General features: G+C 43.1%; 2 protein-coding genes and 1 pseudogene across 2 annotated transcripts in view; all 3 read right to left on the reverse strand.

The window, feature by feature from the left end:
* The window catches only part of CUNH1orf185 (chromosome unknown C1orf185 homolog), a 14,840-nt gene extending 3,058 nt beyond the window's left edge, over positions 1 to 11,782 (reverse strand). The window contains exons 1-3 of the mRNA XM_055628739.1: positions 11,632 to 11,782; positions 7,938 to 8,043; positions 2,294 to 2,429 (exon numbers count right to left, since the gene is read on the reverse strand). Of these exons, the coding sequence (XP_055484714.1) occupies positions 2,294 to 2,429; positions 7,938 to 8,043; positions 11,632 to 11,782 (393 nt within the window). The remainder of the gene's footprint in view (positions 1 to 2,293; positions 2,430 to 7,937; positions 8,044 to 11,631) is intronic.
* Positions 11,783 to 12,633: 851 nt separating this feature from the next.
* LOC129692606 (40S ribosomal protein S23-like) lies at positions 12,634 to 13,064 on the reverse strand (annotated as a pseudogene).
* A 2,530-nt stretch (positions 13,065 to 15,594) lies between these two features.
* LOC129692528 (60S acidic ribosomal protein P1) lies at positions 15,595 to 16,112 on the reverse strand. The gene has a single exon (XM_055628999.1). The coding sequence runs from the start codon at positions 16,005 to 16,007 to the stop codon at positions 15,663 to 15,665; it is 345 nt and encodes a 114-aa protein (XP_055484974.1). The 5' UTR covers positions 16,008 to 16,112; the 3' UTR covers positions 15,595 to 15,662.
* Between the last annotated feature and the right edge of the window lie 4,376 nt (positions 16,113 to 20,488).

Here is a 20,488-nt window from a genome sequence, read left to right on the forward strand (position 1 = left end):
CACACACACACACACACACACACACACACACACACACACACACACACGTCTGAGGTTGGTCACCAGAGATTCCTCATCTTTGTACTAAATCTCTCTCTGTAGTGTGTAGAATTAATTTTTTTTTTGGAGTCAATCTCAAACCTTGTTTCTACTCTGTCACCTAAGTCTATATAATAGTCTCAGTTTCCTTCTTGTGGTTTCAACAACGTTCCTGGCATTTTAATCAGGAGTAAATCCCACCTCAAGAAACTCCTTTGGAGAGAATTTGGGTTCGCTGGAGGACTAGAGGCTGCGTCGTTGCGATCTTGAGAAAAATAACCATGCCGTGTAAACGGTGTACTCCGAAGAAGGGAGGTGAGGAAGAGGACAGAAACCCGGGGGGTGATGTTGAGTGCCTGCCAAGTGCGGAGAAGCAGAAGGGGGAGACCCGGAAGGCCAAGCCACACCGCTGCGGCCCCCAGCAGAGCCTCTCCCAGAAAGCCATCCGGGGGTCCTCGCGAGGAGAGCCACAGGGCATGCCCACGGCTCTCACAAACCTCAAAACTCGTGACTTTGACCTGCTGTGGGATGGGCCGGCAGTGGGGGGCTCAGGGAGCCGAGGCTGGGGGCCGTCGTTAGAGTGGACGAAGGGTTTTAAACTGAGCGACCCCGGGGTCCTGAGGATGGAGCCAGGTTATGCCAAGGGGCATGGACTCCAGCCCGTCACAGTCCCAGACCGAGAGACAGCCGGGGAAGGGACAGATCCTGAGAAGCCCAGAGTGCAGGCAGGCAGCAGGAAGCTCCACCGTTGATGTACTGGAGCAGAAGTCATCCAGGTAACTCTGAGCTCAGCAGGTGAATCTGCTTCTGGAGCCGCCTCTCTGCTGTGAGGTTAACCGCTGCAGGAACTCTAGCTGTGGCTCTTCTAGAGGGCCCAGGTCCCCACGTCAGGGGACTCAACTGCCTGGAACTCCAGTTCTAGGGCACTTGAATCCTCTGGCTGAGACCACACACGTGCACGTATGTGCGCGCACACACACACAGTTAAAATAGTTATTTTTAAGGTGTTTTTTTTTTTTTTAAATGTGTGTGTCTCTCCGCATGTGTGCAGTACTCGCCGAGGCCAGCAGGAGGCAGGAGACCCCCGGCCCTCTGCAAGAACAGCTAACTGGCTTCTGAAAAGATGCAGGCTGCGGCTGCGGCTGCTTCCCTTGCCTCGGATGAAAGGCATCGCCGGGAAGTTCTGGGATGATGGAAGACCCTGCCCGGCTCACAGTCGGAAGAAGCAAAGCGCGGCCAGCAGAGGCCCCGGGGTACACGGGGAGGAAACTACAAGCGTGCACGCAGCCCCCGCTGACAGCAGACGCTTGCACCGAGCAGGCCCCTCAGCGCTCACACGAACCACAGCAGCGACCAGCGCCCGCAGTTCCTCCAGCCCCAGCCCTGGGACGCGCGGTCAACGTCACACTGAGCAGCCTCACTGCATCTCGTGATGGTGAGGGCACCCGCAGCACCGGGGCCGCCGAGGATGCTCGGTGGCAAGCTGGCCCTGCCGGATGGAGGCCGGGCGCATGAGTTCCACCAGAAGGCGAAGGACCCGGAGCGAAGCGCTGCCGTCCTGCCTGTCATCAGCCGTCATCTGCGCAGGCGGTGCGACCACTAACTCAAGGATTTGGCTCAGCTACGCCGTGGTTCTCTCTGCCAGGCTTTGCCATGTTCTGCTCTGTCCCTGTGACGTGGGCTTGCTGCCTGAAGAGGTCTGCAGTTCCCCTCAGTGCAACACAAGCCCAGTAGAGTAGGGGACGCTATCTTCCCCTCCCCGAGTGAGGAAGGGCAAGATTATACTAATGGGGATTGGCAGGCCTTTGCCAAGTTGAATTAAGTTACACCTGACTGGTTTGGTCAGGCTGTCCGGCTCTCTGAACGTTTCTAGTCTCTAAGTTACTTTTTTTCTTGTAGTCTTGAGAGGTTTGCCAGCACCAACAATGCCATCATCTCCATCCCTCTTACAAGCCTAACATAGACTTTTTTTTTTTCTTGTTTGTTTTGTTCTTGGTTTTTGTTTGTTTGTTTTTGGCTGAAAGCAACTGGAGACAGCATAATTTTATCACACCCCCCCCCCCAATGTAAAAGAAGATTCAGTTTTCCTACTGCACGAGTTTTTTTGGTTTGGAGAATTTAAACTTTGGTTCAATGCTTTTGTATCTTACACTCAAACACGCTAGTGGACACGTTAGCCTTCCACTCGAAGGACAGCACGCCAGCGACACTGTCTAGAGCTCTGCAAGGAGACAGCTTTAACATGACACCTTACCTGTGTTTGGGAGAGGCCAGCATGGAAGTTTCGGGAAATGAAAACGCACTGAGAATGAGAGTTAAACTTCGGTTTGGATAGTCCTTGCTTCAGCGTTTCATCGATTAATTTAAATTTGGGACTTTGTAACAATTCTCTGGAAAACATTGTACAGAAAATAATATTAAACAGGAATCAGATTATATGATTAATATATGCCAACTAAGCTAATTTGCCTCAAACATTTATACACAGGGTTTAAACTCAGCTTAAGTTGCCAGACCTTTAAAAGATGCAATCAGTTTATATACGATGACATTTATCAGACATCATTACGTCTGCTTTTCATACAGTGTAAACTTGGCTGCTTAGAGAAGGTTGGTATTTACAGTTTGGGTATTACTGAGTTACTCACACCCTCCTTTTTGGTTCTAAGGTAACCATCTTCACTGTTAGCCTTTCATAAATCCCTCTTTACTGGAGTGAAAATGAACCCACTGGTCCCTTCTGGCACGAAGAGGAGTAAGAGCCTGGGGGGAGAGGTCCTGCGGTCTTAGTTATCCTCGAAGTCACAAGCCAGCTTGGAGGGTTAGAAAGAACCACATGGTCCTTAGTAAAAACTCAGCTCATCGTCCTCAGAGGGAAGCATAAAGAGACGATGTTTCCTTCATAAAGTTAAATACTCGTCATGGCTGTCCTTGGTGTCAACTTGACTGCATCTAGGATTTTCTTGACTAAACCCAAATCTTTTGTAAATCTGGGCCACTCCTTCTGCTGGCAGCCTGCAGAAAGGATGTGGAAAAGGTTCTTTCATTTTTTGCCTGCTTGCCCTCACTATTGCTTGCAAGCTCATTCTTTCACTGGTGTTGGATGGGATTTTGATGGATTACAAGCAGCCGAGGCATCCAGCCTCATCAACTGAACAACTACTGGATTCTTAGACAATGGCAGATAGCCATTGTTGGGTTAGTCAGACCAAAATCTGTGAGCCACTCTAATAAATTCCATGTAAATATACATATGCCAGGCAATAGAATATTACTCAGTGATACAAAGAAAGGCGTTATCAAATCACACAAAGGCATGGAGGAGAACTGGGTATAGTTACTGCTCGTCATACCCCCAAGCCAGAGCCTGGGAGCTGAGGCAGGAGGATTTTCATGAGGTTAAGTCCAATCTGTGCCACCTAGTGAGTTTTAGGCCAGTTAGGCTGCATAGTTAAGCCCTATCTAAGAAAAAGTCTGAAGAGGACACGTTCTGTATGATACGATTTCATCTGATTTCAACTCTATGACATCACTCTGGAAAAGGCTGAACCGATGAGAGCTAGGCAGTGGTTGCCCGAGGTTAGGGAGACGTATGGACTCAGGGCAATGGCGATACTCTGGCTGGTACTGTAATTGTATGGGAAGAGTGACTCTTGATGCAAAATAAATTAACAACATGTTGACACAATCTTTTCAGGTGGTACTGTCCCCAAACAATAATAACTGCAGCTGTTTTTTTTTTTTTTTTTTTTTTTTTCAGAGGCAATAGAAAGTTTTCAAGTTAATTCAAGAGATCGTCGTGTTAGGTTCCTTCGTGAGATATTAACGATTAAGATCCAGTCACTCACTGAATTCATTCAACGAATATTTAACCTGCATGTCAGAAATGTTGGGTGTTGAATATTTAAGAGTGTGTTGGGGTATTGGCCCATGGCCACCATCTTCATGAACTGTCACATAGCTTAAGTACTAATAAGAAAGACATATTACAAGAAAATGAAAAATCATAGCTGGGTGCCGTGGTGCACACCTTTAATCCCAGCACTCAGGAGTCAGAGGCAGGTGGATCTCTGTGAGTTCAAGGCCAGCCTGGTCTAAAAAGCAAGTCCAGGACATCCAGGGCTCTTGTCTTACAGAGAAATCATGCCTTGAAAAAAAAAATAACAAAAAAGAAAATAAAAAAAACTCGAAAAATTATGACTATGGAAAGTGCCACTGAGGAACGTAAGCAGGGAACGTATGTGAATTGGTACAACAGGAGTTAACCTGGCTAGAAAGGTCAGTGAAGGGTTTCCTGAGGAAAAAGTGACTGAATTAGGCTGATGATGATGAAATGAGATTAGTGATTAGGTAAAATTTGCTAGAAAGGGGGAGCTGTGGAGGAGGTGTTATTCCAGGCAGATGGAGCATCAAATACAAAGGCCAGAGTTCCACCATGGAGGAGAAACACAAAAGGCAGGGCAGAGCTCCGGACATGGGAGGTGTGTGCATGGACAGACTGTGGGCTAAAGTCGGTGGGAAATCCTTTGACAGATAGTGGGCATGGAAGAGGAGAATGGAGCGATCCGATGGGACTCACATTTGGAAAATGTGTGGCTGAAGAGTGAAGAGCGTAACTGAGCTGAAGGCAGGGCCAGCTACACAGCCTGGTGCAGCAGTCCAGTGGGCGACAGGGAAGGCTTGGACAGTGGGAGAACCGTGCTAACGGAATGAGGTGGATGTGGGCGATTCATGAGGAGAAAGGAAATAGAACTCAGCGGGAGGGGTGGGAAAGGAAGAGGGAGCTCTCAAGTGTGTCCTCTAGTTTAAGCAGAAACACAGCCTTCCTTTGACTCATGTTCTGACTTGCATCTCAAAGTCCTCACAAACTCACGCTTTGAGCGTGTGCTGCCTGATGACGATGATGTGCTTGGGGGTGGGGGGTTTATGAGATGGAGCTTCATCGCTGTCTTCTCCTTCCCCGCCCCTGCCATCCACAGGGCCGTGAGGGGCCTCTGCCACACACTCCTGCACCTGCGAAACTGTGGACACACCTTCTCCACTGTGACAGACGGAAACCACCCGAAACCAGGAGCCAAAATAAGTGTTTCCTCCTTTCAGGATTTCTCTGTCCTGGACTAAGCTGGCCTTGAAACCACAGAGATCCACCTGCCTCTGCCTCTCCAAGTGCTGGGAATCCAGGCATGTGCCACCATGCCTGGCTCTCCTCCCATCAGTTTCTATGTTAAGTATTTTGGTCACTGTGATAAAAATAAAAAAAGCAGCTAATAAAATTCTATGTGCTCTAGCTACTGTCCCCTTTGCCAGTTTTCTAAACACACACACACACACACACACACACACACACACACTCCTCTTGAAAGAGACATCTGTACTTTTCTCAAGTTTCTCCTATCTCATCGTCCTCAAGGACCTACCTTTGAACCTGTCATTGCATCAGCATCCATCAACCTCTACCTCCCAGGTCAAAGTCATGTCTCTGTCCTCATCTCCTTCAACGTCAGGGCTTCAGGATAGCTGGCTCACGCCTCCTTCCCGTACATTTTAAAATTTCCACTTTCTTGACTCTCCACCTTCCCGCTTCTGCTCACATGCTGATTTTTCTTCCCTCAGCTGCTAGGTTTCCAGATGCAGGCAGCACGGGGGGCACGGGAACAGTTCATCTTTCACCGACTCCTCTCTGGTTCGCCTCATCCAGTTCTCCGGCTTTAGAGTCTCTATACCCAGTCTTCCACTCTGGCTCCTCAGTTTACCCTGGCGCGTCCAACCATAACGTGGCATTTCCGTTTGGGGCTTTACGTAGGCTTTTAAACTCACACTGAACACAGTCTCCTAGTTTATTATCATCTCTTCCCCAACTGATTGTGTTATGATAATTTTCCCGTGTCAGAAGATGTCACAACCACCACGATGTTCTGTCACCTCTCTCTTCTTTCCTTCGTTCTTTCTGTCAAGTCCTCCCTCTAGTAGCTCAAGTCCAATCCCTTCTTTTCATCTTGTCACGTTAGTTTGAAACATCTTCACCTCTCCCGTGGACGAAAGCTAGGCCTCTCACTTGCCTGCCTACTTTCTTGTTGCCCCGTTAAAATCCAGGCTTCACAGAGAAACATGGTGCAAAAATGTAAGCCAGAACTGCCGTAGCTCCTTGTCAGGAGCACACACCCACTTTCAGCAGCCGCTTCTGAAAAAGTGAACATGTGCCAGGGCTCGCTGACTCACATCTCTAATCTCAGCCCTCGGGACGCAGAAGCAGGAGGGTCTCTGTGGGTCTGGAGCTGGCTTGGTGTACATAAGTGAGTTAGAGCCCAGTCAGAGCGACACGGTAAAACCCTATCTAAACAAACAGAGAAAATAAATAACAGCAACCCTGTGAACTAACGAGCCTCTTAGGTATTTACCTAGCAGGAAAAAAAAAAGTCAACCATTGTTCTTTTTCTTTCTTTTCTTTCTCTTTCTTCTTTCTTCTTTCCTTCCTTCCTTCCTTCCTTCCTTCCTTCCTTCCTTCCTTCCTTCCTTCCTTCCTTCCTTCCTTTCTTTCTTCTTTCTTTCTTTCTTTCTCTTTCTTTCTCTCCCTCTCTCTCTCTCTTTCTTTCTTATGTAGTTATTATCTAGCCTAGTAATGCCTATGGACTCGTCAACTTCACAATTATTTTTCTTTCTCACTACAAGTTATTGACATGGTCTTTCTGATAATGCCCTGGTCCTTCCCATTTGGGGGTCTTGGTATCTGTTATTCTCTCAGCTAAGAAAGCCCACATGCATGTGCAAGAATGCTGGTCAGAGGATGCCTCACGGGAGTCAATTTTCTCCTTCTACCAGGTTGTAAGGCTTGGTGACATTATGTGCTTGGACATTTTTTTGGCCCTTAGAAAATTCTGCACAAAGCATTTAATAAGTCCTATTCTTTTAACTCACCCTGCACGCTTTTTATGTTTTCTCATTGTTTGTCTCCTGCCAAATCAAAACAAGAATATTTTCTGTCTTGTTCACTATTGTATCTTCAATTCCAGTAACAACGGAAGATAGCCAACAAATATTTCCCCTTATTATTCATGTTTTATTGTGCATTCATTAACTATTTGCTGAAACAATGAACAAATGAGTCCGTTCTTTCTGGCTGGCACATGGTAGAGAGACAGCTGCTCAGGTTAGACCACTGGAGGAAAACGTGGGAAGGCAACCTTTCAATCCATATTTTAAAAGTAGCTGAATGCAAAATCTGAGCCGATTCAATAAACAGAAACACATTTTAGAGTGGAAAAGAAGGTGTTAGCTAATCTTTTGGGTGTTTCAGGAGGGAGAGCACCTTTCCGCCCACAATCAGGGCCATCTGCCAGCTCTCTGAAATGGCTCCTAAAGAAAGGGTGTCTTCCTCTCGGTCATGTCTTAACCTCCCAACTGGAAGGTCACCCCTAATTTCTAGCTTTAGATTTCAGTCAGACCCATGTCTTCCAGTAAGTAAAGTAGGATTTGTTATTCCTTGAAGTTCCAATGTGCAGATTGCTGTGGTCCAGCGTTTCCCAACCTGTTGCCACACCCCTTCCGGGTCACATGTCAGGTATTGTGGGTATCAGACTTTTACATTCCAATTCATTACAGTAGCAAAGTTACAGTTATGAAGTAGCAACAAAATGATCTTATGGCTGGGAATCACAACAGAAGGGACTGTATTAAAAGGTCGCAGCATTAGGAAGGTTGAGAATCACTGTCTAGTCCTTCTTCCAGGCTATTTAATACACTTAAAACCTTTTCTAACCAAAGGGTCTCCAACCCAACCCCAGATCACAGTATCAACTTTATCCAAGTGATTTCAGTTTAATAGCTGTCGAAAAGCCCTTCATGGCATTTTAAACAAACAAACAGACAGACAGACAGACAAACCTTCTAATAAACCTTACCTTCGTTTGTAAATCAGGAACCACAAAGCAGATGCCAAAGCAAAGAATCCGATTCCCAGACTAACAGCCCCAGCAGCCAGGAAATAGGTTAAGAGATTAAGGAAACCTATAGAAATAAATGGCAGAGGGTCATTTCATGCACACGTCTCCGTTCTCCAGGCAAATTAAATGGGGTTACGTTTACAGTGATGTGACGCGTGTGATGTTAAGGCTGACCAAGAAATCGGGAAGCCTCAATTCTAGCCCTATACAGTCCAAATAAACGGAGGACAGAGCTGGAGAACACGGGACACATGGCAAACGGAGCTGGGAAAGCACATAGGGCTCTCACTGGAGATGGCGACCCTGAAGCCCTCGTTAGAGAAGTAACTGAACCGAAGCTGCACAGCAGTTAACGCCGGTGTCCTGACGCTCACCTATTTTCTTTGCTAGCTAACATCTCAATATAATACAGAGGTAATGAAGAATTACGAAATCACGATATAATTAGCATCATTGGCCCAGTCTTCGCTGTAATCTAAAAACCTGATACCTAAGCATATGGCAAACCACAGAAAGCTCTTATAGACCAACCTAGGTATTCAATAATAGAGGAGTGTGTATGTGTGTGTGTGTGTGTGTGTGTGTGTGTGTGTGTGTGTGTATGTGTGTGTGTGTGTGTGTATTCACAAACACCTAGCGAAACTCTTCTCAGCCGTTAAGAAGAGCAAAGCTCTGTCATGCAGGAAAGTGGATGGAAATGGAGATAAACATAGTAAGTGAATTACACTGGGTCAGAAAGACAAGCATCACGCTTTATCGCACTGGTGGCGTCATATAAACCCACGTATAAACTCACGTATGGAGAAATGAAGCTGTCTATGGGAGTGTGCCTGAGAATAGGGACACAAAAGAGCAGGAGCTATGGGGAACAAGCTTAACATACAATTCTACTTAAGATTTTTACATTTAATTTAACGTGTCTTGCTTGCATGCATGTCTGTGTACTACTGTGTGTTGTGCCTTGAGCTCGCAGAGGCCAGAAGAGGGCATCGGATCCCTTGGAGTTGGGATGGTTGTGAGCCACCATGTGGGGGCTAGGAATCAAACGTCCTTTAGAAGAGCAGCCAGTGCTCTTAATTGCTGAGCCATCTCTCTGGTCCCATTATTATTATTATTATTATTATTATTATTATTATATTATTTTGTTTGTCTGTTTTGCTTTGCTTTTGTCTTTTGTTTTTAAGGACTTTGTTAGTTTTTTAAAAAAATTTCCTAAGTGATGTCCAGCTTCAAGATAGCTCCTCTCAAATTGTAGCTTACCGAGTTTAAAAATACCTACATTCAGCCAGGCAGTGCTGACACACTTGGGGGGCTGAGGCAGGTGGATCTCTGTGAGTTTGAGGCCAGCCTGGACTACAGAATTCCAGGATAGCTAACCCTACACAGAGAAATCTTGTCTCAAAAAGCAGAACAAACAGACAACAACAAAGAGATATTTCTTGTTGGCTGGAGCAGCAGCCCAGTGGTTAAAAGCACACGCTGATCTTCCAGAGGACCTGAGCTTGGTTCCCAGCTCTTTTGTCAGGCAGCTTGTGAACTGTCTGTAACTCTAGTTCTAAAGGGTCCTACACACCTGGCCTCCAAAGATACCTGTATTCACATACACATGTTCACATGCAGAAACACATATATCTGTGTAGAAAAATAAAGGTAAACCTTTAAAAATATTATTGATTTTTTTAGGGTACACCTTTAATCCCGGAGCGCAGGAGGCAGAGGCAGGACAGTCTCTGTGAGTTTGAGGCCAGCCTGGTTTACATGGTGAGTACCAGGACAGCCAGGGTTATGTAGGGTGATCCTGTCTCAAAAATTGTTTTTTAATTTGTTTACATTTATTCATTTACTTACTTAGTGTGTGTGGTAATGAGTTCTTAAAAATAAGTTAAAATAAAATTGAGTAAGAAAGGAGTAGTTTAATGTGCTGAAAATGATAATATCAGAAACTTAAAAAAGTGAAAAATGGCTAAATGTCCAATAATCATGTATAAACTTTATTTATTATAAATATATTAAATCCCAAATAAAACATTATGAACATTATATCTAATATATTATGGGGAAAATGGAAAAGACAAGGGAACAGGAGTATAAAGTCTCCTTCCCTGATGGTGGGAATACAGTTTGAGAAAAGCTCTGGGAAAATGGTTCCCTTAGATAAATTTAAAAGCAGAATTGATGAAAAGAAACAAGATGTCCCAGAATAATGGGAACAGAACGAGCTACAACCGCGTGCACCAAGACATATTTTACAGATCAAGTGTTGAGCACAAGCAGATGTTCAGACACAGATATCAAGGGAGATGTTTGCAGTGATGCTGAATGTGTTGTTTCGTGGCTTAGGTACGGACACACGCATGCGTACTGAGACTTCAGCAACCTTAGCACTTGTACTTAGCAACACATCACATTTACGACGCTCGTTATCTCCAGGTGTTCGGGAGAAACACAGACGGACTCCTTAACACTCCATCCTTTAAAAGATACATGGATAATATGACAATAAATGTTCACTTAAAAGATTGTGTGGGTGTTAGTTATTGTCCCTTTTCCTACACCATTTAGAAAAATTCCTCCACGATTGTAAAAAATGGAATGTCCCGAATTTTAAAACAAAAACAACAACAACAAAAAAGAAAAACTATATAAGGAAAAATACTATGGGCTATTACGGGGCACAGGCTTATAGGCACTTTTCTGTGTTATCAAAGCCCTTCCAGTGGTAGAGCACCTGCCTAACAAGGAAGGTCCTGGGGTAATCTCCAGCAGTAGAAAAAAAATCTAGACTTGAGGAAAAAATAATAAAATCAACAACTTTATATTAATCTTATCACAAAGTGAAAAATTTGAAGCATAAATAACATATTAGAATGAAAAAAAACCCCACAATTACAGACACAACGAAAGTTGAAATAAGAAAATGCTGTCAAAATGACAGCTGATATATTAGCTAAAATGCTAATATAGTTAAAGCTTATTTAAAATAACGAATACCTGAAAAGCGATTTCTAAAAAAGTTCGTCAAGAGCTTCCTGTGCCGACAGAGCTCTAACGAAACAGTGAATGTTCCCAAGGCCTGCAGCACGTTCTGTAAGGAATATGGCTAGCACCAGCCCCACACAGCGACACAGCCCGTGGAGGGCAAGAGCTTTTATATGTCCAGGGCAAGGCCTTATGACCAGAAACAGAGTGGTTGCACTGGGCAGACGAACACTGTTTTCTGTGAAAGGGTTAAACCTATGGAGAAGATTGTGCTGAGCCTAATCTTCTCAGCTGAGAAGATGCTGAGCCGCATCTGCAGATGCGAGAGCACTTAGGCCGGTAAGAGACGTGAGCTTAGCTGATCTGGTTATGACGACAATAAAATCACAAGCTTTTCCTCAAAATATAAAGGGTGATTAAAAAGAAAGAAAGAAAGAAGTGACAGGAACTCAAGGGAACACAAATTCATTACATTGAATCAGCAGTTACAAAATTTTCCCCCAAAGAAATTGGTGGTCCCCAAAATGTTACAATTTCTACTGTATACCCATGATGCTAGCATTTCTTATCTTATACAAGTTCTTCCAGAGAACAGAAAGAGATCGCCAGCTCTTCCTCCAAACACATTTTCTTCTCTGTGGGCAAAACAGTAGACTGTCTCAGCTTCCCATACCGTTAGCTGAAGCCTTGTAACAGAGTTCTGGCCAGAAGAATCTGAATGCAATGATGTCATAAACGCTTCCTGAAGCTCTTTCTTCCAACTGTTGAGGAGGACAGTGATTCTCACTGAAACTGTAGAAGTCACAGGCTGATAGCGCCTCCATCAACCTACTGTGCGCAGTCGACACAGAAGATTAGCCTCAAGGGATCTCCTATTCTTTGCGAGGGTATGTTCTGTATTCTCCAATATGAGAAACAGTTGAAGAGCAGGAAACTTGGGAGATGATCCATTTTGAATCAACCCACGGGCAGCAAGAAATCTCAAGGAGAACCAGACAATATTTTTAATAAGTATAATGAAAATATGTCGAGATTTGTGTGGTACCAGCCAAGCAATACTCAGGGACTAGAACTGACCCCTGCTCCCCACCCCAAGGGGGAAAACATCTAGATGTCTAAAGTTATTGATGTCAGGCATAGTGGCCCATACGGTTAATCCCTAGACCTTGGGAGGCAGAGGCAGGTGGATCTTTCACTGTTCATGGCCAGCCTGGTCTACATAGTAAGTTCCAGAACAGCTTAGGCTATATAGAGAGATACTGTCTCATTAAAAAAAAAAAAGTATTGCTCTACTAGTATATATTTCATGAAAAAAAAAAAAGACCAAAGTTTTATTCTCAGTGATTTATGGATCTAGATTCCATAGTCTAATAACTCATGTGAGAGAGGTTCTAAAAATAAATCATGATTTCTCTTGTGACTTCTGCTTTGTCGTTTTTTGCTTTTCTTTTTTCCCTTCTTTTCTAGACTGTGTTAATGTGGTTCTAGCCTTGAACTCGGAGATCTGCTTGCCTCTGCTCCCTCAATGTTTTTGAGGTGAATAAACTCAAATGAGTTATATAGACATTTGGTGAGCCCCTCTGCTATTCACTGTGAGTATTCTAAACATTCTCCTTTTTCATAGTTTTCTTTTTCAGAATGTGGAAGTTTATTACTGCATTTCCACTGTCAAAATTTATGATCTTGGTCTTTCCTTCTTGCGTTTGTACAGGGCCAAGAGAGATACATTGGCCACTTTAACAACCCAAAAGCCATCTCCAGAAACGTCACCTCCACCACGACCTTTTCCACCAAATCTGGCAACCAGAATGTCATCGTTTTCCTCAATGAAGTTCAAGCAATCGCCACTGGGCACAAATGCTGTGATCTTCTTGCCGTTCTTGATAAGTTGCACGCTGACACACTTCCAGACAGCAGAATTGGCTGTTTGGCTTCAACCCCTGTTTTTTCCAGCACAATTCCCTTTGCATGAGAGGCACCTCCAAAAGGCCTGGCCTTCAGAGCTGTGCCCAAGTTGGCTTTCTGGTTTTGTTTATCATGCCACTCGTGGTCCCTGCGGTGACTTTGGAGCTCCCTGGCAGCACGGAGACCACGACACTTGCCCATCTTGTTGGCGCCATGGGCGTGAGAGAAAAGTTTTGATAGTTTTCAGCACCATCTACTTACTGTTTCTAATTTCAGAACTTTTTATTTCATGCTCCCAAATACACCTTTCCTTTCCCATTTGAAAATGCTATCCATTTGTTTTTGCTTCATTTTGTTTTGGTTTTTGAGGCAGTGTCTCTCTGTGAAGTTCTAGTTGGCCTGGAACTTGCTATGAAGACCAAGCTGTCCTCCAAATCACAGAGGTCCACTTGTACTGGACTCCAGAGTGCTGGGATTAAAGGTGTTTCCACCATGTCTGGTTAGAAATATTTTTTTTAATTTATTAAAAAAAAAAGTACATGAATATGTGTGGGCCAGAATCTTTTACTTTAAACATATTTATTACGTATTTTTTTTATTTTTATAAAATAGTCTGCCAATCTTTTTTTGTATATTATTGATTTTTGCTTATATTTGCATATAGTATTTATATTATATTTACTTATTTCTTATTTTTATTCTTTTATTACGTTATTTACTTTACATCCCGATCTCAGCTTCTCCTTTCTCCCTTCCTCCCAGACCCTTTCTCTCCCTTCCCCTCCTTCCATCCTCCCCTTCTCCTCAGAAAAGGGGAGGTCTCTCATGGATATTGGTCAGCTTTAGCATATCAAGCATATCAAGTAAGACTAGGCACATATCTTCTATTGAGGCTAGACAAGGCAGCCCAGTTAGGGAAAAGGTATCCAAAGGCTGGCAACGTAGTCAGAGACAGCCCCTGCTCCTGTTCTAAGGAGTTCCACATGAAGACACAGCTGCACAACTGTTACGTGTGTGCTGGGGGCCTAGGTCTGTCCCATGCATGCTCTCTGGTTGGCAGTTCAGTCTCTATGAGCCCCTATGGACCCAGATTAGTTGATTCTATAGGTTTTCCTGTGGTGTCCTTGACCCCTCTGGTTCCTTCAATCCTTCTTTCCCCTCTTCATCAGGACTCCCCAAGCTCCGTTTAATGTTTGGCTGTGGGTTTCTGCACTAGTATCTGCCACTTTCTGATGACAGTTTGCTAACCTCCTGTCTGTAAGTATAGCAGAATATCATTAATAGTGTCAGGAGTGGGCTCCCTCTCAAGACATGGCTCTCAAGCTGGGCCGGTCATTGGTTAGCCCTTCCCTCAAATTCTGCTCCATCTCGTAGGCAGGACAAATTGTGGGTCTAAGGTTTTGTGGCTGGGTTGATGTCCCAGTCCCTCCATTGAAAGTCTTGCAGGAGGCAGCTAGTTCAGGGCGCATATGCCTCACTGCTAGGAGTCATCCTCATAGATTCCTGGGGGTTTCCATTGTCCCAGGTTTCTAGTTCCTGTCAGAGGTTCCCCCCCCTTCTAGTGTCTCTCACAGTGCTCTCTCCCTCTGTCTCCCCTACCGCATCCGGCCTGTTCCCATTCCCACTAGCTCCCTAGTCTAGTCCCTTCCATCCATCCCTCCATGTCTAATCTATTCTCCCTTTTCAGTGAGATTCAAGCATTCCCTCTTGGGCTCTCCTTGTTAGTTAGCTTCTTTGGTTCTGTGGTTTGTGGCATGGATATCCTGTACTTTATGGCTACACATCTTGACGCCTTGTTGTATTTTTAAGTATCTCTAAGTCTGGTTATGTTCCAGACGTAAAGACTATCGGTGACTGGGAGACGGCTCCTTTGGTAAAGTGCTCCCTGCATAAACCAGAAGGACCTGGTTTTAGAGTTCAGGATCCATGTACAAGGCAGAGTTCGGAAGCATGTGCCTATAGTTCCATCACTGTGGTGGCGAAGACAGGGGAGTACATGGGGCTTGCTGGCCAGCCAGTCCAGCCAACAAAAAAGCTTTAGTGAGAGACCCTATCTCAAAACTTAAGGTATGGATAGTAATAGCCAGACTGTCTTGACCTACCAGCCACCCAAGGACTGAAATCTTGGCTTTAGCTTAGGCTTGTGCCCAACTAGCATGCATAACTTAAATTAACCTCTTTACACTGACTTATGTTCTGCTCCTTACCACTCTTCAGTACCAGCACCTGCTACTTCCTCCAAGTCTGGCTGGCAAATCTCCCACACCTGGTTCCTTGCCAGAGTTCCTATTCTCTCCTGCTTAGACATTGACCGTCAGAGCTTTATTAAACCAACCAGAAGGTGTCGGAGGAAGTGTTTACAAAATATGATGCAGCCATAAGAATAAAAATACCGAAGTCCAGCTAGCTCTCTGCTGCTGCAGAATTAACATTTGAATACTACAAAAACAACCTTTGCACAGTGCACAAAAAAGATCACCCCAACGTCTCCGCATTTTAGTCCAATGAAAGGCTCTTTCTCTAACATCAAAAAACTATATATGATAAGAACAATATAGGAACTATAAGGCAAGAATTACATTCACAATGTCCAGTCCATTTGTTTGCCAGACTTAGAGAAAATATCCCACTATCTATCCTATCTTGGTGAGTCCATGGTTCTGTACCTAAATCACTTTCTATCATAACTTGCATATATCAATATGAAAACATCTCTTAGACCTTAGATTATTTTCTTTTTCTTTTTTTTTTTTTTTTTTTACAGGTTCAGCTTTTTTATTGGACACGTTAACAAGAGGTTTAGTCAAAAAGACCAAAGCCCATGTCATCATCAGACTCTTCAGATTCTTCCTTCTTCGCTTCCACTTTCTTCTCCTCAGCTGGGGCCGCAGTAGTGGCTGGGGCAGGACCTCCTGCCGGTGCAGCTCCAGCTGCTGGAGCTGGCCCACCAGCCCCTACATTGCAGATGAGGCTCCCAATGTTGACGTTGGCCAGGGCCTTTGCAAACAAGCCAGGCCAGAATGGTTCAACGTTGACACCGGCCGCTTTGATGAGGGCATTGATCTTATCCTCCGTGACCGTCACCTCGTCGTCGTGAAGAATGAGGGCGGAGTAGATGCAGGCGAGCTCGGAGACTGAGGCCATGTTGCGGGTTGCCGGAACGGTGCTAGTCGCCGGAGAAGTGAGGGACTCACCCCAACGCGGCCTTAGCTCCCTCGGAAGGACCGAGCACCTTGGCGGCAGCGGAGGAAAAGCAGATTATTTTCTTAACATTAAAAAAATGTAAGCTTACATATAAGACTATAACTATATAGTTTTCAACCCCATCAGAGACCTAAGAAGAATATTACCTGAATAAACACAAAATGCAAGCAGCTTTCAAAACTGTAGAAATGACAGACTTCTGTCTACCTGGATAGTCACCCAAGATTTATCTGCATTGTTGGGGCAACTATCTTTGGCCTACAGGCCCAGACTTTCTGACAGACTTATCTGTGAAACAGGACTATTGAAGGACTGTTTTACCTTGACTTGGTGAAGTTCAGAAGTTGACTTTCTTCATCTCCTGTTTGTCCATAGCTTAAACAGCATGCTGTCAGCAGTTGAGCCAAGGGCAGTTTTTTTGTTCAGTGGCTAGCTGTGCCACATTTGAAGCAAACTCCATAAGGAGGTTCTTCAATGCCCATCTTCTTTGAAGCATTATGGGGTGCTGCCAGGAGCAGATGTATCTTACTGTCGAAACGGCCGTTTATTGTTAAAACATCTTTAAGTGCCATATTTTGCAGATCTCTGAAGTGTTTGAAGACCATCTATATATAGTATATTTAAATAGGCAAGTGTTGCTTGTTTCTAGTCATTTACTATCTTATTAACTTGAAAACATCCACAGGCGGCTAAGCAAGGCTTATTTCTTTGATTAACTAAACTAGTACCTAGTTAGACCACAAGTTAGTCTGACTACTAACTTCTTTTTCTCAATTATCCTAAACAGTTTGTAACAGTAGCTTTCAAAAGGACTAGAACTTCACATTACATTTTTAAATGAGTTGCATAGGTACAATACCTTAAACAAGAGTTGAAACATTATATGTATATATTTATATACATAATATTTATACACAGATATATTTATATACATATAAATATATGGGTGTGTAAAAAAATAACCCTAAATTTGTATCAATATACAAAAACTATACCAATGTAAAATACTTGAGTCTTGTTACTTTCTAATCTAAAAGTAGATTCAATAATCTACTCTTCTATCCTATCATTCATATAGTTCCCTTTTTTTCTTTTCATCCACTCTTCCCACTTTCCCTTAACTTTAGATAGGAGAGAAAGAAGGATAAAGAAGAGAAAGAGAGAAAGAGATCCTTGAATCTAGCCTTCTTTACTTTGTTTCTTCCCTGACCAAGACCTTTAACAACTTGCAACCAATTCTAAATGATGCAAACATACATGAAGTGGAAATTTCTGGTTTCTTTGAAGACTGGATTTTGTCATGTGATGTTTTGCTGCAGGCTGGGCACGTGATGTTTTGCTGTGACCCCTCACATGTGAAGGGCATGACTTTGGTCAGCTGAGAACATCCGTGGGTGGACTTTGAGGAGAGGAGACATATAGAGGCCACACACGGTGAGACATCGATTTTTGGATTGACATTGCTGCATTGATCTTCATGCTTCCACACTTGACTTCACAGAGAGAAACGATCCAGAGAGCTTCTTGGGGCAGTCCAACTGAGTCTTTTGGTTTTCACTGCTTCATGTTGGCCTTTGGATTGGACTGCTGGTATCCTGATGACTGAGTCTGGTAATCCCCTAACGATCCATCAATCCTGATCAGCAGGAAGTAGATAAAAGAGGACTACAGCCCCTTTGCCTACTAATTTTCTCCCTAAGGTTGCAGGGGGTTGGAAGGGAGGTAAAGATGCTTAAGGACCCTAAGGAAAATAGTTTGGTGAAAAATCTAAGCCTACACATACATCATCCACTGAATGACCAAAAACCACGCACCCCACCTCTTGGGAGTAAGGGCATCATTCTCTTAAAATTGCTCCCTGCTCTCTGGAGGCAATGTCATCTTTTTTTGGGGGGGGGCTCTAAGAAAATAGGGAAAATGGCCAAGTCCCAGGAGAGCTAGCTGCAACATTTGCTGTCCAGTCTCTGTGGAAAGGGAAAGTGCATGGCTTACCTGAAGTCCTGGTTGAAACACTATGTAAGGCTGGGCCTTCTTAGCTAGCTAGCCATTTTGAAGTTGTTCCGGATGTAGAGTTTGAGGAAACAGCTATTGAGGCAGTTTGTGAGGCTGGATGATCTGGAATACTTGTCTTCATTGGTGTCTGGTCCTTATGCTCTGAAAACACACATTTTTAAAGATTTATATACATTTCTGCACTAACACATCAGCTAGAGATGATTCTCTGCTCTTTGGGGCAGGTGAAAGGCATCGAACTTTACAAGTCCATTTGGACTATATAACCAAGTTGGAATATAAATCTCCATCCATGCCATATGAAAGGATGGCATGTAATAAGTCATGAGGATTCTGTAACCAACAAGGTTTATTGTCTTCTGTAGAGCCATTCACATCTCAGCCAGTCTTAGATCTACATGTTTCTACCTACAGGGATCAACATATATGTCACCTGTTTTGTTGTTTTTGTTTCTTCATATCTGCAGCCAAAATTTTCAGGAGGTCTTTCCCATTTAAACTTGATATTACTTTTGAAGGAATCCACAGCATTTTGCTTCCTGTTGAAGGAAAGGCAAAACCTATCCCAAAATGTCACATATTTCTTGATTTCCATTCTGAAGGTAACATATCCTTAAAATATATAGGTTGGTTTAATTCAGGAGTTCTCTGTTCTTCTCCTCCCCCCTCCCCCAAATTCAATGTCTTTCAGCAGCTGTTGTTTATTGCTCATTAGCATTTAATAAATTTAAAGTTAATAAAGCATTGTATAATCTATCTCTGGGTGTCTCTGTTACCCATTTCTGTTTATTAATCATATCTTTTAAAGTACAATTAGACCTTTCCATAAATACTTGTCCTGTAGGACTGTGTGGAATACCTGAGTTATGTTGTAATATGCAAAAAACTGTTCCATTTTACTAGAGACATGGGCTGGAGCATTGTCTCAGCCTTGATTTGTACAGGTATTCCCATAATAGCCATAACTCCTAATAAATGTGTACCTAGAGAACCAGCACTTTCAGAACTTAGAGCAGTTACCTATTAAAATAAATCTTGAACATGTACTTATGGTATGATGCACATACTTTAATTTTCCAAACTCTGCAAAATGAAACATCCATTTGCTGAATTTCATTCTTTGGGTACCTCTTGGGTTACTTCCTTCAGGTAATGGAGTTTGGTTATACGGGGAACAAGTAAGACATTACTTTATAATTTCCTTGGCTTGCTGCCAAGTGACAAAAAGTCAGTCTCCGAATCTTTGCTGTTCACATGGTGTTTCTTAAGAAATTCTGAGGCTTCTGGCACATTTGCTATTAATAGCTGATCAATTTCATCATTACCTTGTGCTAGAGGGCCTGGTAGACCCATATGGGTTCTGATATGTGTTACATACAATGGATGATTGCTATTTCTGAATAATTGTTGTAGTTGAATAAACAGCAAAGTTAATTTTGCACTGTCCAGGATAAGTTCAGCAGTTTCAATATGTAAAACAACCATTTTTGTATGTTTAGAGTCAGTAACTATATTAAGAGATTCAGGAAAATCTAATAATACCATAATAATGTCATACAGCTCTGATTTTTTAACTGAATCATAGGGGCTCTTAAGCCACTGTACTTATTTTTTCCTGACTTATAACCTGCCTTTTCTGATTTATTTGCATCAGTATAGAATCCAGGTGCTCCAGAAATTGGTGTCCCTTTTACTCTATGAAAGAGAACCCAATTAGTTCTTTTTTTTATAAGCTGAAGTCTTTTACTTTTAGGGTGTTTGTCGTTAATCTCTTCCAAAAAAATTACTGCAAGATCTTTGCCAATGTTCATTTTCTGTCCACAATGAGGCAATTTCAGCCTTAGTAAAAATTACCAGAGCTTCTGCTTGATCTATTTCTGCTAATGGAGAGAGTCTCATTTTCCCTTTTAGAATCAGTTCAGAAACCTTTTTTATATTTTTTACTGTTTATGTACTAATTTTTTTAAATTTTTTACCGTTTATGTACTAAAAAATACCCATTCTAAGACAGTCTCTCTGCATAAGAATTCCTGTGGGAGAATGAGCGGAAGGCAAAAATAACTAAAATACAGTCCACCTTTGGATCCAAGAGGTCCACATGTGCAGCCTGTAAGTTCTTTTCTACCAGAGCCAGTTCTCTCTCAGCCTCAGCTGATAATTTCCTTGGACCATTTAAGTCCTTATCAACTTGTAAGGCTTGAAATAAATTATTCAGCTCTTGATTAGTTAACCCAATTGTGGGCCTTAGCCTATTAATATATCCTAACAATTTTTGAAAATCATCAAGAGTCTGTAATTGGTCTTTCCTGATTTGTACTTTCTGTAGTTGGATTTTCTGTAAACCTATCTCATATCCTATATAATCGATAGAATCTCCTTTTGTATTTTTTCAGGTGCAATTTGTAATC

Source organism: Psammomys obesus, unplaced genomic scaffold (genome assembly GCF_907164565.1).
Source record: "Psammomys obesus unplaced genomic scaffold, mPsaObe1.curated_primary_1811, whole genome shotgun sequence".
Classification (NCBI taxonomy): domain Eukaryota; kingdom Metazoa; phylum Chordata; class Mammalia; order Rodentia; family Muridae; genus Psammomys; species Psammomys obesus.

Excerpts from the sequence above, each read along its gene's own strand:
- LOC129692528 (XM_055628999.1), bottom strand. The coding sequence starts at position 16,007 with ATGGCCTCAGTCTCCGAGCTCGCCTGCATCTACTCCGCCCTCATTCTT.